Source organism: Hoplias malabaricus, chromosome 6 (assembly GCF_029633855.1).
Source record: "Hoplias malabaricus isolate fHopMal1 chromosome 6, fHopMal1.hap1, whole genome shotgun sequence".
Taxonomy (NCBI): Eukaryota; Metazoa; Chordata; class Actinopteri; order Characiformes; family Erythrinidae; genus Hoplias; species Hoplias malabaricus.
Window position 1 is genome coordinate 36,371,433 of NC_089805.1, and position 16,880 is coordinate 36,388,312.

Here is a 16,880-nt window from a genome sequence, read left to right on the forward strand (position 1 = left end):
ACATAACTTAAAGGTGGAAGGAAGACGTCTAGGGTAGATATTTGAAATGTAATATTGTAATGATTTTTCAAGGCGTAGCTCTTAATAATTGGTTTTGTGTGCATATTGCAGGTTTCCACTGCAGTCCTGGAGCCCTGCTTTCAGAGGGAAATGATTCCGCATGAAACGCGAGCACAGCTCTTTCGTGGCAGGCGTGCATTCTCTTGCTTTCGACTGAGATCTGCATCCATCCGGCCCTAAACGGAGGTGTCCAACCCCTCCCACCTCCACACCTCTCCAACCCCCATCCCAAGTCCCTCCAACAGCACCGGCCAACCAGCGGTCAAACAGAGAGAGGGACAGAGGGAAAGATAAAGAGATAAACAGAGAGAAACAACAGGGAAGAGAGTCCAGCCTCAAGCACCATGAAGTCCAACCAGGAGCGGAGCAATGAATGCCTGCCGCCAAAGAAGCGCGAGATCCCGGCAAGCACCCTGCCCTCAGACGAGAAGCCTGTGGTGATGGCACCGGCTAGTGAGAGTCAGCGCACAGGGAACCTGGCCTGGTTGGCCAGCGTAGCCAGCGGGCAAGAAAGTGGTGGTCAACGCATGACAACATCAGCCGAATCCAAAAGCCCTCAGTACAAGCCACTGGTGGAATACCCGTCTCCCTGCTCCACACAGTCCACACGCAGCGCGACCGCAGTGACCACCGTCCCAGCCGTGTACACATCCCCCCTCTCTCAGCATGGGGGCACGATCCAGTACACGCCATTACCCCCGAACCTGCACTTCATCAGCCCCTCTTATGCTGCACCATATACTAGCTACATCTCGCCTCTCATACCCCCTCCGCCAGCTCCCAGCACTAACGCCGCCACATCCCAGCGACACAGTGAAGCCTACACCAGCTCCACCAATTCTTCTTCGTCCAAATCCGAGCACCCCCTGTGTCGTCCTCTTGCCCCACCCATGTCGGACAGCGTCCATCCACCCCAGTACGTCCAAATGTCTACACCTCGGACTGCCCCCTCACCCCATGCTCATGCACACCTCCCACTGCACCTCCACCCTCAGCACACACTGGCCCTCAGCGGGCCTTCTCAGGTCCTGCTGCAGTACGCGGATGCACCGGCACCTAAGAAGGAGGAGACCAGAGTCAGAGAGGTGCTAAACGGAGAGATGGAGAAGGGCCAACGCTTCAGCTTGTCAGAGTCCATTGTGGGAAAGCAGAGCAAAGGGGTCTCGTCCACTCAGCAGCATCATATCCACCAGCAGCAACAGCAGCACTACGAGGCCCGGCACATGGTACTGCCGGCCGAATACGTGCAGGACAGTAACTCTGCCATGCGGACCTCACTTGTTTTAGTGCCCAACAGTCACACCTCCAGCAGTGTTGACCCAGGGGGCACTCTAGACAAGCTGCCTCCACCCCCACCGCCTGAAAAAGGAGGGATCTGTGTGGGAAAACCCATCAACCGCACTCCCTCCAGCTCCTCGTCCAGCACCTCGCTCCCCTTTCCGCCCCCACCTTTGCCTGTGGATGGTCTAAAGGCAGCAGTAACCACATTATCCCCTCACACAGTGATCCAGACCACACACAATGTGACCGAGCCGCTGTCCTTGGGCCTCACCTCTACGAACTTCTATCCCACTCATCAGCCCATTATTGGTTATATTGCAGGCACAGGGCAGCAACAGCCTCTGAGCTACCACACTAGCCTGCCTCAACATCTGGTCATCCCCGGGACCCCGGTCATCATCCCTGTCAGCGGGGCAGACGCAACTGCCACATCAACAGCCGCAGCCTTTCCCGCAGCACTGCCCCATGCCTTTGTCACCTCAACAACCCCCAAAGGTGAAACCTTTGACTCTTTAGCCCCTTACCCCCACCCTGCAGGTGCCGTGGTTCAGGCCCAGCTTCATCTCCCCATGGTCCCGGCTCCTGCCAGTCTGCTGGCCACTCCGCCTCCCCCTTCAGCCCCCTCGCTGCCCCCCTACTTTGCAAAGGGCTCCATCATCCAGCTTGCAGACGGTGAACTGAAGCGGGTGGAGGACCTAAAGACAGAGGACTTCATCCAGAGCGCCGAAATCAGCAGCGAACTGAAGATCGACTCCAGTACCGTGGAGCGCATAGACAGCAGCCATACATCCAACTTTGCCATCATTCAGTTTGCAGTGGGAGAGCATCGTTCACAGGTGAGGTGTGCACTGATATCTAGAGGTGGACGTAGGCCAACCACAATAGCCTTTTTTATTGTCGATATATTGCTGAAGAAATACTTATGATAATCAATATTATTGTCCATTTAAGACCATTTTAATATAATAACAATGTCATTATTTTAATATCACAGCTTTAAAGAGCAGCGATATTTTAGCAAACATGTAGTTATTAAGAATATTCAAACATTGGATTTGGAATATTATTGTTTAGAAATTTTCTAAATACACTTCTAAAAAACCTAAATAAAATAAAAACACTTTTTTTAAACAGATCCATGTTACTGTTCCAGAATAGTAAGAAAAGAGAAAACCAGGGAATGTGTACAGCGTGACTGACTAAAATATTAGTAAACACAATGAGAAACTTGATGCATTGTAAGATAAGTAGATAATGTAATTACTGTTATAGAACTAGGTGGATATATTCTGTGAAAGCTGATTATATTTCTCATCACAAAGAGAACATTATTCTGTTTTTTAAATGAGATTTAATACTCTGCACTATTGCAATATTGAATAAAACGCATTCGTTTTTAAATGTGGCACTACTGGTATAGTTTGTAAGTAACATGAAACAATATATTTGGCATATCACTCACCATAAGTGCTGTGAACTGATTTAGTTAAATAATCAAAACAAGTTACATGGAATGTCTTACCATTTCCACAGAAAAGTTAGACATCCTTGTAAGAAAACATTAGTCATAGTTTGAGGAATTCTTTGGGCCCTGCTTGAACTTTCAGTCACCCAAGATAAGATACTTGGAATATGCTGCGTTAACAATAATATTTGCAAAGCATTGTAAATAGAGGCTTTAACAAACTATTTTTATTCAAGGCACATTATAATTCCACGCACCCCTTCAATGTTCACATGCCACATCAGTTTGCTGAACTCCTCTACTTTAATTTGCTCACATTGCTGACAAACATCACTGTGGCACACATAGCTTTTATAATCCCAGAAAAGCTTTGGCAGGTGAATTGGATGCTTTTCTAACGCTGTACATGAGCCTACAGTCACCATGATAAATGCCAAGTGTAAGCTAGAAGCTAGAAGCTCCAGGGTATTGTGCTTGGGAGCACTATTCAATATCACTGATGCTTGTGATTCATGACTAATCATCCAACATCAGTAACTGGCCGCACTAATGCTTTTGTGGCTAAATCACAATCAAATTTTCTTAGCAATGTTTAGACATTATAAAAGCTGTCATTGCAACAAAAGTAGGACAGACTCGGGCATTGACACCCTTTTTTTTCTACAATTTCACAATTTGGTCAAGCATATGGTACTCATTCTGATTACCACGCACTGGAGGTGTGACCGCTTGCTGCTGTTAATTTATTTGTCCTCATACATCTGTGCCGAAGTAATGCAGTTTTCTGGAAGTCTACTGTATCTGTCCCCTGCCTTTGCCACCATCATTCTTCCGCTTGTTTACCGTATGCTGCCCTTGTTTGGTGCTGTTTGTGTGGGATTCAAAGGCGGAATTGAGTCATTGCCTTAGTTCAGTTCCCTTCTGTTCTGAAGTGAGGGGGCTGTGTGAAAAATCTGTTTCATTTATCTGTGAATTGAGATCAGGCCGCCTACTCGAGCTGCAAGTCTGTCACACACAGTCAGCAGCGAGACTCATAATAAGTGAAATGACATCTATTCGTTAAAGCAGTTCATTCACAGTTCTGTGTTTTCTCTCTTCCCTTTTCCTCTCTCTCGGTCTCTGTACTTTCTTCTGTCTCTCAGGTCAGTGTGGAGGTCCTGGTGGAGTACCCATTCTTTGTGTTTGGTCAAGGCTGGTCGTCCTGTTGTCCTGACCGAACAACCCAGCTGCTGGAGCTGCCGTGCGCCAAACTTTCAGTGGGAGATGTCTGTATCTCCCTGACTCTCAAGAACCTGAAGAACGGCTCTTTAAAGAAGAGTCAAGGTCAGATCCCAGATGCGTCTGGCCTTGGACCACCCTTCAAACCCCCCAAAGCACCTTTAGGTGGGACGCGAGGGGGCACACGGCACACGGAGCAGGAGAACGGACTTAGTCAGGGAGGGCCGACTACTCAGGCCAATGCAGAGAACGGAGAACTGAGGTTCGGGGACAGGGGAACCTGCAAAGCCCAACCATCTATAGAGGTGGAGTCCAATAACAAACCCACTGGACGCAAACGAAGATGGTCGGCCCCAGAAGGTCGCAAAGTGGAGAAGTCAGAGGAGGAGCCCCCTTTGACTCTTCCCAAGCCTTCTTTCATCCCTCAGGAGGTTAAAATCAGCATTGAAGGCAGATCAAATATTGGCAAGTGAAAAGCCCATCGGACTGTCAGATTGTGGTTTTGAAATGAATGAAACAAATGATTTTACCCTCACAATGTTCTTTTTTTCTTTTGTTTTGATCTTTGATATTTTTAAAAATAATTTCAGATTTGATTTCACTAATTTTGTTTGTTTTCTGTTGTTTTTTTCTGTCCAGATTCCTGTACGGTAGGCTAAATTAACTCAGTATAGGCCTATACCTACCACCTTATGTGTAGTAATAACATTTAAATAGGCGCATTGAATATATACAGGCAATTGGTGCAATTTCTTTTTTTTTAGTCAGGACAAATCTAGGGCACATATAGTGTAAGGTGAGGAGGGTTTATATAGGACACCTGAGCACTGCATGATGCCCTCCAGGGTACAAAATATCTCACAAACTTTATAGCCCTACATGTGTCCTTTTTTTCTTTCATAATACAAGGGGATGACTTTGAAGGACATTGTGTGAAGTAGCACTAAATGGGATGCCTTCACACACATAGTGCTTTAGTCCCAGCTCCATTCATATTTGAGCAGGAGAGAGGATAGAGATTAGGTGTCGGATGACATTGCTCAGGGAGGCAGGACGGAAATCACTCCTTCACTGGATGCAGGAGATAACATGATGTCAGCCATCCTGCTCAAGCAGTCTCATCTGAGATTCAGACATAAACAAAGACAATCCCAAGCCCATCGCAAAGAGATCTGAGGTATATTTAAAGTGATGTCAGTTCAGCATGGATTGTGTTAGCTTTTATTCTGAGGAACAGAAGGGCACCTTCATTCTGAGGTACAGACCAGGCAGAGTGTTGTGATCAGAGGAGAGTAAGCCAGGTACAGAGAGTAGAACTTGTACTTTTTGGACTTGAACTGCTCAAATCTGGCTGTGATCTAGTGGAGACAGAAAGATTGAGAAGTGACACCTGTCATCAAGCAGTGCCAGTTGCTCCTTACGAAAAGAGGGAACTATACTAACAGACTCAGAGACAGCTGAGCTTGCTTTTATATTATCCAAACGAACCTTTTTATTTTATTCTTTTCTAGTTTTGCTTCTTATTTTGTCCCTAAACCCTCCTGTCTGTCCTGATGGGTAGTTTATTTTTTCTGCAATGAATGTGCAAACCTTGCAATCAGGGCTTACTTCTTTCAGTCATGTAAACCCAGAATGGGTATGTGTCTATGTGTCTCTCAAAACATTGACTTCAGTGAAATGTAGAGGGGTAAAGAGACATTTGGTGTAACCCTAGCATTTTCTTTTTTTTTTATGATGAAAGAAACTGATTATTTGAGAGAAAGTGAGAGAACGTCGCCTGAGAAGGGAGGGACAGGTGAATGAAGCACTTTATGTACCTGTCACACTCACTAGCTGATAGTTATTTTAAGCAATTAAGTCATTATTATTATTATTACTATTATTATACTTATTATTTTCCGTTGATCATAAACACAGTACTGTACAGTATGTTGTATTTGAGTAGCAGAGGAATATAGAGCTCTGTGGAAAAGTGGGGACTTACAGCTGTCCCCTCTCTGTGAAAAGAATGAATGTGAATGGGGATGAGGTGCGAGAGACAAAAGCAGAAAAAATGAGAGAGAGAGATTGTTTTTAAAGAAGGTGCTTTGTTGCTCTTGTCTGTACAGCTCTGCTTCCTCAGTTAAAGGAGAATTCCACAGATTTTCAAACTTACTGCACACATTGAGGTGTAAACAGATCATTCCAGCGTGTTTACTGTGTACCGGTCCATTGCAGACAAACTTAAAGAGTAAGATTCTATTACGTTGGAGGTGATAACAACCAGGGTTCACATTTTATTTACGATCCAAAATAACTGGTGAACCGACACTTGGTTTCTGAGGTTTTATGTGTAATGCTGACGATGGTAAAATAGTTGCGAATATGAAAAATACGCTTTCGCTTTTAAGGCCAAAACCTTCTCAAATAATTGAACTCAAAACTATTGTAAAACAAGGTCTTTCCGTGTTGTCCCTAGAGACATTAAATGCTTCAAAGGTCTGGTTCCATTCACCACCACAGTGAGCAATTCTCATGGATTTCACATCAAACCTCTGTGAATAATGTTTGTGTAAATTTTATGCAGAGATTTGCAAAGATTTGGAATTCATCTTTTAACATCGAGGTAGAAAGACTAAAGCAGCCTTAGGCGTTCAAACTCTTTCACTTTGATAAAGTGTTGCATGGGCACAGCCTGTGAAGTAACTGCCATTTTAATCATATAAATGAAACGATATGAGTGTGAAGAGGTAAAGAGATTGTCCAAATATGCCATAAAGAGAGAGAGAGATTGAGAAGGAGCGATTGAGAAAGAGATTACGCGTATGTGAGAACCTCTGGACACAGACATTTTAGTGGGGTTTAAGGGTGTCCTGTACACGTTTGTAATGTACGTATGTGGATATTCACACACGCACACACACACACACACATATACCTCTCAGTCATGTCTATGTGTCCTTATATGTCTCTTTTGTAAATGAACATGTATAGAAATGCATAGACTGTATTTAAATCACTGTATGCAGTCCATCTCCCAAGACACTGAACAGACGCCTTAGTGCAAACAGATGTGAAAAGGCAAGACATGCATTACTTTCAGTAGTCTGGAGTGTGTGTGTGTGTGTGTGTGTGGGTGGGTGGGTGTGTGTGTGTGGGTGTTTGTCTGTCTGTGTATCTGTCTGTCTGAATATATGTGTGGGGTGTTTGTGTAAGTGTATGTATATGACATTTTATATATCCCTTTACTGAACGGCAGCATTCATAAGGCTACACAATGTCACACATATAACATTACATAAGCCTTTCATAAACATTTACAGACACTTACACAGGCTTATTACAGCAAATATGGAGGTGAAATAAAGTTGTCAAAAGCAGTATAATAGTTTTCTAAGTTTTATATCAGAGCTTTAAGAATGCTGCCCTTTGGTGAAGTGTTCCTGAAATATTTGTCCAGTGTTTCTGTTTAAAGTTCTACTTAAGAGAATCTTGCAGTTTGCACATCTGGAGAGGTAGTAACATGACTTTTTTTATTATTATTATTTAGTTTTCGGCCATGGCTGAAAACCCATTTTACTGAAATGTAGCAGTTTCTTAACAAGTTCGCTCGGCTTAGTGGCCTGATGTGGCCTCGTTTTTATAAACTCACTCAAAGTGGGTAGAGAGGAGCCGCTGCCTAAAGCCTGCACACTTGTTAAGCCCTCTGATTGACGGCTGTGTTCAGGAGTATTTGAATGGTAACATGGTGAGAGATGATGAAGATGATGATGATGATGATGATGATGATGGTGGTGGTGAAGATGATAATGAGGGATGAATGCATGCATGGATGGACAGATGGATGGATGGATGGATGGGTAATTGGATGGATGTGTGCTTGGATGGCCTGATGAATGGTGGCGGGTGGGTGAATGCACCCCATATTCAATTTGAAAAAATAAAATGCTTTATTTTTTTATAATAAAACAGGGTTTCTCAGATCAACATCACAACTGTGCATTTTTTTCTTTTTTTCTTTTTATTCTTCATTTAGACATTTCACGTCATAGCGTCTGTAAAGTGTGTGTGTGTGTGTGTGTGTGTGTGTGTTTGTGGTAGGGTTTTTGCGACAGGCAATGGATTTGAATGATAACATATGTTAGTTTTGGGCAAAATACAGGATTTGTTTTTTCATTTCAGTTAAAGCAGTGATCAGTCATTGTTTACCACCAAAAAAGTAGCAAAGATTATTTATGGTATTATTTATGATTTGTATATTTTTCTTCTATAAATCAAAACTTGCATCAGATGAAGAATTCAATAGATTTGTTGGTCCTAGAATGAACCAGTTTATGCTCCATAGAGTGGGGCCCCACGAGGGGTTGACCATGTTTAAAAGGTTTAGTACAGAATCCGTGATAGATATAAGTCACCGGCTGTTTCATATTTAGAGGAAGAGCTTTTGGAGCAAATGACTGATTGCTCTTTAATGTATTTTTTCATCTATAAGTAAGTTCATCTATAAGTAAGTTCATCTATAATGCTCATTTTTCACCATAGCTTTTTATTCTCTGTGTTTGAACTCCGTGGCATTTGTTGAACAGCTTCTCTTTTTTCTGGTTGCTTAGGTTCTGTAGGCTACTGGTATAACACAAGAAGCATTCCAAATAAAGACTTAGCAATAACCCTAGTCTCCAGTGTTCAAACCAAAAAGGACATAGCATCTTTCTGGCGGAAGCTCAGTAGCTGCTCTAACAGCGTGGCGTTCTCATCCTCTTTGAGTTGTCGCAGTTTGCACGGCCAGCCCTTCGTATCTTCAGGGAGAAATTTAAAGACTATATATGCAGTGACAGTGTCTGTCCTTTTTAAACCCAGCTCAACCCTCTACTGCTAGTGACCTCTAGACCCTCTTCAGGTACACCATGCAAAACCAGTGACGCCTCGCACCCGTTTACCTGCCACAACCGCCAGCTACCTTTTATTTTTGTGGCTCGGCCTGTATGTGCAACTGCAAACCCCAGCATGCCCCCCCACCCCACCACCACCACCACACCCTCTCTCTCATCTATCTATTCTATCTGTATCGCTATCATTTTCGCTTCAGAGCCATAGAATCCCATCAGTATTTTCTAATTTTCCAATAACTTGGTTTGGGTGCACGTTTCAAGGGTACACTCAGAACAAAAGGCTGTTTAGACACGGCCGTAAATACACACCCATTCTTACACTCATACAGTCATACAGTATAATCTCGCACCACTTCTTCATTCACAGGGAAGGTTTCTGGCAGCCAATAGATGAGAATGGATCATTTGTCTATATATGATTGTTGGTGTGGTAATGGAAACTGTGTGTGTGTGTGAGAGAGAGAGAGAGAGAGAGAGAGACTGATATTGTGCTTTGATGTATGCAACTGAGAACCAGAAACTACAGGTGGCATGAGATATACAAAAGCATATACTTAAATAAATAAATAAAAATCAGTACACAGAGAAATTTACCAGTGAAAGCTCTGTATATGAGTCACAGACCACTCCTTCTTTATTAATTGTACAGGCAAAATGGCCATGTTATTCATTTTTAGTCATAAACAAAAGTACAGAAAACAAACAACAAAAATGAAAAAAATTTCTGCTTTTTAAGATTAAATAATCCCAATTTGGGCTCTGAAGTTTATCTATCTTCTGAAGGCCTACAAGAACATTTGATTAGGACTTTCATATTCCTTTTATCTACGAACTCCTTGTTCTTCCTGTTCTTCACATATTAAAGTTATTTAGGTTTGACTTTCCTGAAAAGGGACTAGCTTGTACTTAATTTAAATAAACAAAGGGTGGTCTGTGATTTTACACAGCACTGTACGTAGTGAGAGGTGTAGTGTCCATCATTGGGACCTTGGTGTTATTGAAATAAGCTGAAAACATATATTTTTTAGTTTTGCCCTTGTCTCTTTCTAAGAAATGTGCATCTCTTGAACTTTAATTCTCCATTAACCGTGCCATTGCATAATGTTGTTGGCATTTGTTGTTTAGTTCTTATTAAAATGTTGAAAACTAATTTATTAGGACAATTTTAACATGTATCTTACCTAAAAGATCCATATTACTTGAAAAGGTTATTCAGCATCCCTCTTAAAGTTAAAATAAAGGTAGATGTTGACAGGCACTTTTAAGTATAAATTTTGATTATGTGTCAGACACAAAAACATCTTTGAAATATATCTTTAAAAAACATCCTTTAAAGGTTCTTCGGGGAACCATAAGAAGTTCTTCTTTATTAGCACCAGTGTGTTAAGAGTGCACTAACTGAATTTTAATGGCTATTTAAAAAGCTAATGAACCCAATGCTCACTTATGCTTTTGCTGTCCAAAGAAAACAAAAAATCCAAAATGGTCACATTACAGAAGGCAAGAATGTTCTTAACCCTTGATGTTAATGTAAACCAATTTTAGGCCACATTCCACATTGTGAAATATTAACACAGTGTAAGAAGTAGCTGAAGTGTTCGAATGATGTAAAAAAGAAATTGTAGTTTCTTTGGACAGCGATTATAGCTATTTATCAACAAAGTAAGTGAAGTGTGAGCATTCCTAGTAAAAATAAAATAATAATAAATAAACCATCCATCCACTTCTGTCAGAATACATGTAGCGTTCGTACTTCTTTAAGTGTGTGATGTGTGTGATTTTTCAGTACTGTTTGCTTCACACCAGGGACTGTAACTTTCACTATTTTTAGAGATGCTGACCCTTCTGCTAAAACATTGCATCTGTCCAGTTTTGCACATTTCCTCTCTTCTTTCTCAGTGCATCTCACGTTTTTGTTTGGTTTTGGCCTGTGGGTGAGTTTGCCATTTGGAGACCATGGCTTGATATCTAGGGGATATTCATTTGTGTGTGTGTGTTTTTTTTTTTTTGTTTGTTTGTCTGTTTGTTTGTTTGTTTTTACATCACAATTCTTTCCTCTGGTTTTACTCAGGGATGAGGAGTGTGTCTAAAGCAGACGTGACTAGTGTCTAGTTTTTTACGTGTCTGTTTAGCATAGTCAAATGCTCTTATATGTGTGTGTGTGTGTGTTTCATAGCCTGAGTGATTAGGCCACCCTCTTGAGGCCTTCCTGACCCTCTTTGTCTGCAACTAGAGACTGTATTTATGTCTGTCTGTCTGTCTGTCTGTGTTATGTCGTTGTTACTTTCTCGTCGTCGAATAAGCCCTGATCCTCACTATTTGGAGTGATCCAGACCGAGAAACTCATCATAAGATTAACCTCATAAAATGGGGACCACTTTTTTTGTAAAAACAGAAAATTTAAAAAATGCACATTTTTGTCATTTATAGAGTAGACTTTATAATACTGTTTCAGCACTTTCTATTTCGAGAGATAGACTTGGTCATGGTGCCAAGTGTTTTTGAGGTGTAACATTCATTCAAATCGAGAGCGTCAGGGAGAGAAACCCAGCGAGGAAGAAAAGTGTTTAAATGCTTAATGGAGTTTCTCCTCTTCGTGCGAGGCTGCCTCACTCTCTGCTCGTTCCTGGGTCCAACGAGTCGAGAGGTGGAGGCCAGTCAGTCCATTTTCAGTCGCCGTGGTCCTCTAGGAACTGATTTAGGTAGCACATGTGAACAGGTTTTATTTTTTTTTTCATTAGGTCACATGAGTTCTGCGTTGAAACGGATGCGTTAGAGGTTTTTTTATTTTACTTTATTTTATTTTTTATTTTTTTGCCTTGGTTTTCGTTGTAGCACTCTGATCATGAGGTGGAGGCATTAAGAGAATTTGTGAAGGCTCTGAGGGGCTCCACTGAGGTTCTTGATTTATTCATTTGTTTTACTGGCACAAAAATGACAAGAAAAGAATGTTCAAGGAAAGAAAATTCAAAAGCATGTATCCTTTTGTTTCTTTTTCCTTTTTTCCTTTGTTTCTACTCAGAAAAGAAACTGCTCTTTTGTGAATCATGTTAACACCTTTTAATTTTCGTTGAACTGAAATCAACCAGGAGTCCTCTGTTCAACTTGACTGTTGTTTGACGTCTTGTCAATGTCCAAACCGCTGGATTTAGTAATCTCAGGCTGAGAAACTTCAAGCCCACATTTATGAATTTTCTTTGACCCTATACAATGTGTGTGTGTGTGTGTGTGTGTGTGGGCTTCTTAATATGGGTAGATTGTTTATTAGGATCAGTTCTTCTTACTATGATGATGCTAATAATGATGATTATTGTTATTATTCAGCTGTGTGGATGCTGGATATTAAAACCTTGTGCCCTCCTTTGAGTATGGGGGCACACACATCCTGTTGCAGTGAGAAGCCCAGTCCTGGTTGAGCTGGTAAACTGACAAACATTCTCTCAGAGAGAGAGTGCGTTCTTTCCCCAGCCCTTCCTCCTCGTACCCAGCTGTCTTAGGCCTGGCCACACCACAGAGAGACAGAAGAAAAAAATACAAACCATACAGCAACAGACTTCTGAAACCTTCTCTGGAACACTAAGGGTCACCCGTCCACTTCAGGTCCTAGCCTTGGTAGACCACTGAGAACTGAAACCAAGGGCCTGTTGACGATCGATGGCTTGGACCAGAAGGCCATATCCGACTTGTGTATAAAAATGTTCTTACACCCTCCCAATGTCGTCCTCATATATAGCAATTAACCACCTCTCAGCTGGTGTGTGTATGTATCCTTCAGCAATTGTTTTACTCTGCTGTCCAGGAAAAAAATATCTTTAACAACAAAATATGAAATATGACCGTTTTGTACCATTGAGTATGTTGCCAATGAATGCTCAATACGACATCAATGTAAATCTGTATTTCACTAAAAAGTACCTTTTTTTTTTCTCTCTCTCACCTCTGGAGTTAAATGACAGTATGACATTATATATTAATTAATGACTGGAGGATGTACATTTTACCCAGAGTGAAGGAAGGAACAGGCTTTCAGCAGACACTTATCAGCAGCTTTTACAGTTGAGCACCACCTAGAGACCCTCCAGTGAAATGACACTGTCTACTCACTGATGATTGAGGAGGGTGAATGTTAGGTTCCTTTTTTTTTCTTTTCTTTTCTTTTGTAACTCTGCACGCTTTTACAGCCACTTCTAGTTCTAGTTTTTTCTTCGACATCTCCCTTTTTGTTCATAGTTGCTGGGCAGTAAATAAGGGGTTGTATAGGGACACAGGAAGCCATTGGTCATTCCACAGGAAGGAGTGGTCACTGAAGCTGTAGTAGTAGTGTCAGACTCGCTGGACACGGGTGCTGCAGGGTGTTGTCGTGAAGAGATTTAATGTCTTCCACTGGAAGGAGAACAGAGGCTGTTCGTAGTTTCTTTCAATTGCCATTGTACGGAAAGCATTGCGATCATAGAACCACTCGTCAGGACGCAGGCTACTGACTAAAAGAGGAGGCCCGACAGATGGAGGTGGCCATTTTGTATAGAGAGAGTTGTATGTGATATGGTTTCAGAGCTTTGGAGGTACTGGTCTTATCATATGTAAGATACCATGTTGAATAAGACTGTTAAATGTAAAAATCACTGAATGTCACGTCCAATCCCGAGACTCAGTACTCCTGGGGTTGACACTGAGGATTCAGGCCAGTAGCAGAAGCAGTCCTGGGAGATGGAGTAATGTTTGCACCTTACGTAGTACAAGAAGAAACCATATATAACTGCATAAAGGCCTAAAGTAGGAAATTCTATTGTGAAAGGAGATTATTTTTATTTGTTTCATTTTGTTTCCATATGCGTGCATACTCTGAAAGTTGTGTAAAATATTGTACTTGCACTAGCTTTTTTTAAAATGGAAACTAATATAAGAATTCAAGAATTGAAATTCTATTTTCTAATTGTGGTGTGTCTATTTGTAGGATACACTCACGTCCATTTTCTTGGATTTTATGGTCCCTTTCTTTGATGGTGCTTGCTGGTTTTCTAGTTAGAACTTATTTCATTATTCTAAATAACCAAAAAAAAAAAAAAAAACAACAAAAAATAAAAAAAACAACAATATTTGATTCAGGTTGTGAACAAATTTGTTAAAAAAAAGAAATCGTCTGTATACCAGTACAAGTTTATTGTTTCAGTATACACGTACTAATAAAATTACAGTGCCAATAGCAAAATATGAATTTGTTTCTGGAGTTTCTGAATGATTGTCGTTCTGGAAATAAAACAGTGATTTGTTCATTGTGTTAAGGCGACATACAGTGTAAAAAAAAAAACTAACTAAAACTCAGATAATGTCAAGTATTCAGGCTTTTTTTCCATTATTATTGGCAAATGCCACACATATCTCCTTATCCACAAGTACAGAGAGTATGTTTCACTTTGTATCACAGTCATTTCCAACCCTGTGTCTCTCCCATAGGTGTGGTCAGCTGTGTCTGCTCAGCATTTTTATAAAAGCCACAGAATATGACAAAGTTTATTAACTGTGTCTTGTTTCTTCGCTCATTTTTTTTTGTTTACTTTTCTGAGAAAATGATATGCTTTTTATTCAACATGGTGACTACACAAAAGAAGTATTGCCATACCCTTTCAATATGTCACTTTTATTTTTTTGGGGTGGTCAGGTTGCTGGATCTGTGTCTGTTTCTTGATACTTAAACCTCACAGTCTTGTTGCTAGGAGATTCTGCCCACTGAAATGTGTCAGTAAGTGCATTTACCATGCTCCCCATTAGAAATAGCGTGGTGCTATGGCTCCCTGGGCTCTAGCTCTGTTTGGGCAGGTCCTGAAGGAGGCGGTAATGGAGTGTGGGTGTGAGATGAGGTGGCTGTCTTGAGTATCACCTTCCATTAGTAGCTGCCTCATTCATTTAAATAAGTGTCAACGAAAGGCATAATCAGATCTAATGGCAGACACTGAAACCCACACCAGTGTGAGGAGAGCAGAACTAACGCAATTAGCACAGATTTGCACCTGCGTAACTCGCCACCTCTGAACACCAAACAATGCAACTTAACCGTGGTGGAGAGGTGGAAGTGGAGCTGATAGTGTATGCAGTGCATATGAGCTGTAATATAATAATCATTATTTATCTGTACAACTATTTATAGTGTATTATTCACCAATTAGCCATAATGTTATGACCAACTCCCTGTGTCTACAACTCCATGTTCATTTTTATCAGTTCTACTGATCATGGAGGGGAATTGTATAGTCCTACAGTTACAGATTGTAGTTTGTCTGTTACCATGCGCACTGTTTGCCCTTATTCTCCTTGTGTCTTCAGTGGACCACCACAGAGCAGGAATAATGTGTGTTGTAGATCATTCTCAGCGATGCAATGACAGTGACGTGGTTGTGGTGTGTTAGTGTATTGTGTGATGGTATGAGTGGATCAGACACAGCAGTGCTGCTTGGGTTTTTAAACACTGTCCACTCTGTTAGACACTTACCTCATTGACCCATCTTGTAGATGTAAAGTCAGATGCATTAGCTCATCTGTTGCTGCAAAGTTTGTGTTGGTCGTCCACTAGTCATTAATCAGTGGACACAGGACACTTTTGGTTGGATGTTTTTGGTTTAATAGACTATTCTCAACTTTGTGGGAACAGTGTGGTAATGGCCCCTTCATGTTCGAACATCACTGTGCACCAGTGAACAAAGCAAGGTCCATAGACCTCTAGACCTTCATCAGTCAAACAGGACACTGTGGGCTTGATGCTTTTGGTTGGTGAACTATTCTCATCCCAGCAGTGACACTGAGGGGTTTAAAACTCCAACAGCACTGCTGCGTCTGATCCATTTGTACCAGCACAACACACACTAACACACCACCCCCACATCAGTGTCACCACAGCCCTGAGAATGATAGAATATCCAAATCTTACCTACTCTGTGGGGGTCAAGATAAAATGAACATTTAATGTAGAAAAAAAAACGCAGTACATTTATTTTTATGCTGGATCGGTTTATAATGCCTAGGTAGTGCAAAATACTGTGGTACAAAGTTTCATTTTTTTTGTTTCATAAAATACAGCTGATAATCAGAGAGGGGGAAAAAAAAGCATTGCCTGCACTTAAATATATTGGAATCACACCACACGGCCTAATTTTGACTTCCAGAATGTTCTTCCATTCACTTTTGACAATATATTAGATTTAGATTCATTTATTTTTATTAAAGGGAAAATCAATTTCTAAATGTTTCTAGAAAACAATCACTGAAATGAAAACTAAGTCATTCACGTTGATGCTTCAAAGTTAATCATAAAGTAGCATTCTTTACAGAAGGGGTAGCAGGAGCCTAACACTTTGCTTGTTAAAATGTCCAGTTAACCAACATACTGTTTGTCTATGGTGCGTAATACTGATATAACAATGTAAAACAAAGCTTCAGGCCTCAGGCAGCTTATTCACAGCTATTTTGCACAAGAATGTTCTGTAGTTTGAAGCTCTTTACACTTTTGTGTCTGGTTGCTGTTACTACATTTCTGAGTCAGTCTTTGCAAGTTTCTCTAGAATTCTACACCCAACAATTGATTTTTCTTTATTAGATTTTATGATGTTTTCTTTAGAATAATTACATTCCTCTTACAGAATTATCATGGATACACTTTTATTACTCCATCAGTTACAGCATCACATTCACCAGTGTGACATTAAATTATGTATTTCCTGATCTTGAGCTGCCCAAACCCACATGCACAGCGCATTAGTCAGTGCAGGCCTTCACATTCCTCTGGTCAGCAGCTCCTTCGTCTCACCACACCCAGTGTACATTCACCAAGGACGCAGGCCAACAGAAACAGTACAGTATGTGGTGTGCCAGTCTCTGTTCAAACCAAATTAGTATCATTCACCAACACATGTAACGTACTAGCACACACCCTGAAGCCATCACAATGTCTCACACAACCATTAACATGTAGTATCTCTCAGCTGATTAAGAATGAG

At 41.2% G+C, this 16,880-nt stretch overlaps 1 protein-coding gene across 2 annotated transcripts in view; it reads left to right on the plus strand.

Annotated features, from left to right (window-relative positions):
- Positions 1-9,034, plus strand: part of atxn1a (ataxin 1a) — a 116,276-nt gene extending 107,242 nt beyond the window's left edge. For both annotated transcript variants that reach the window (XM_066673808.1, XM_066673809.1), the window contains 2 exons: positions 112-2,177; positions 3,949-9,034. In XM_066673808.1, coding sequence (XP_066529905.1) covers positions 405-2,177; positions 3,949-4,497 — 2,322 coding nt within the window. In that variant the 5' untranslated portion in view covers positions 112-404 and the 3' untranslated portion in view covers positions 4,498-9,034. The remainder of the gene's footprint in view (positions 1-111; positions 2,178-3,948) is intronic.
- Positions 9,035-16,880: the final 7,846 nt, after the last annotated feature.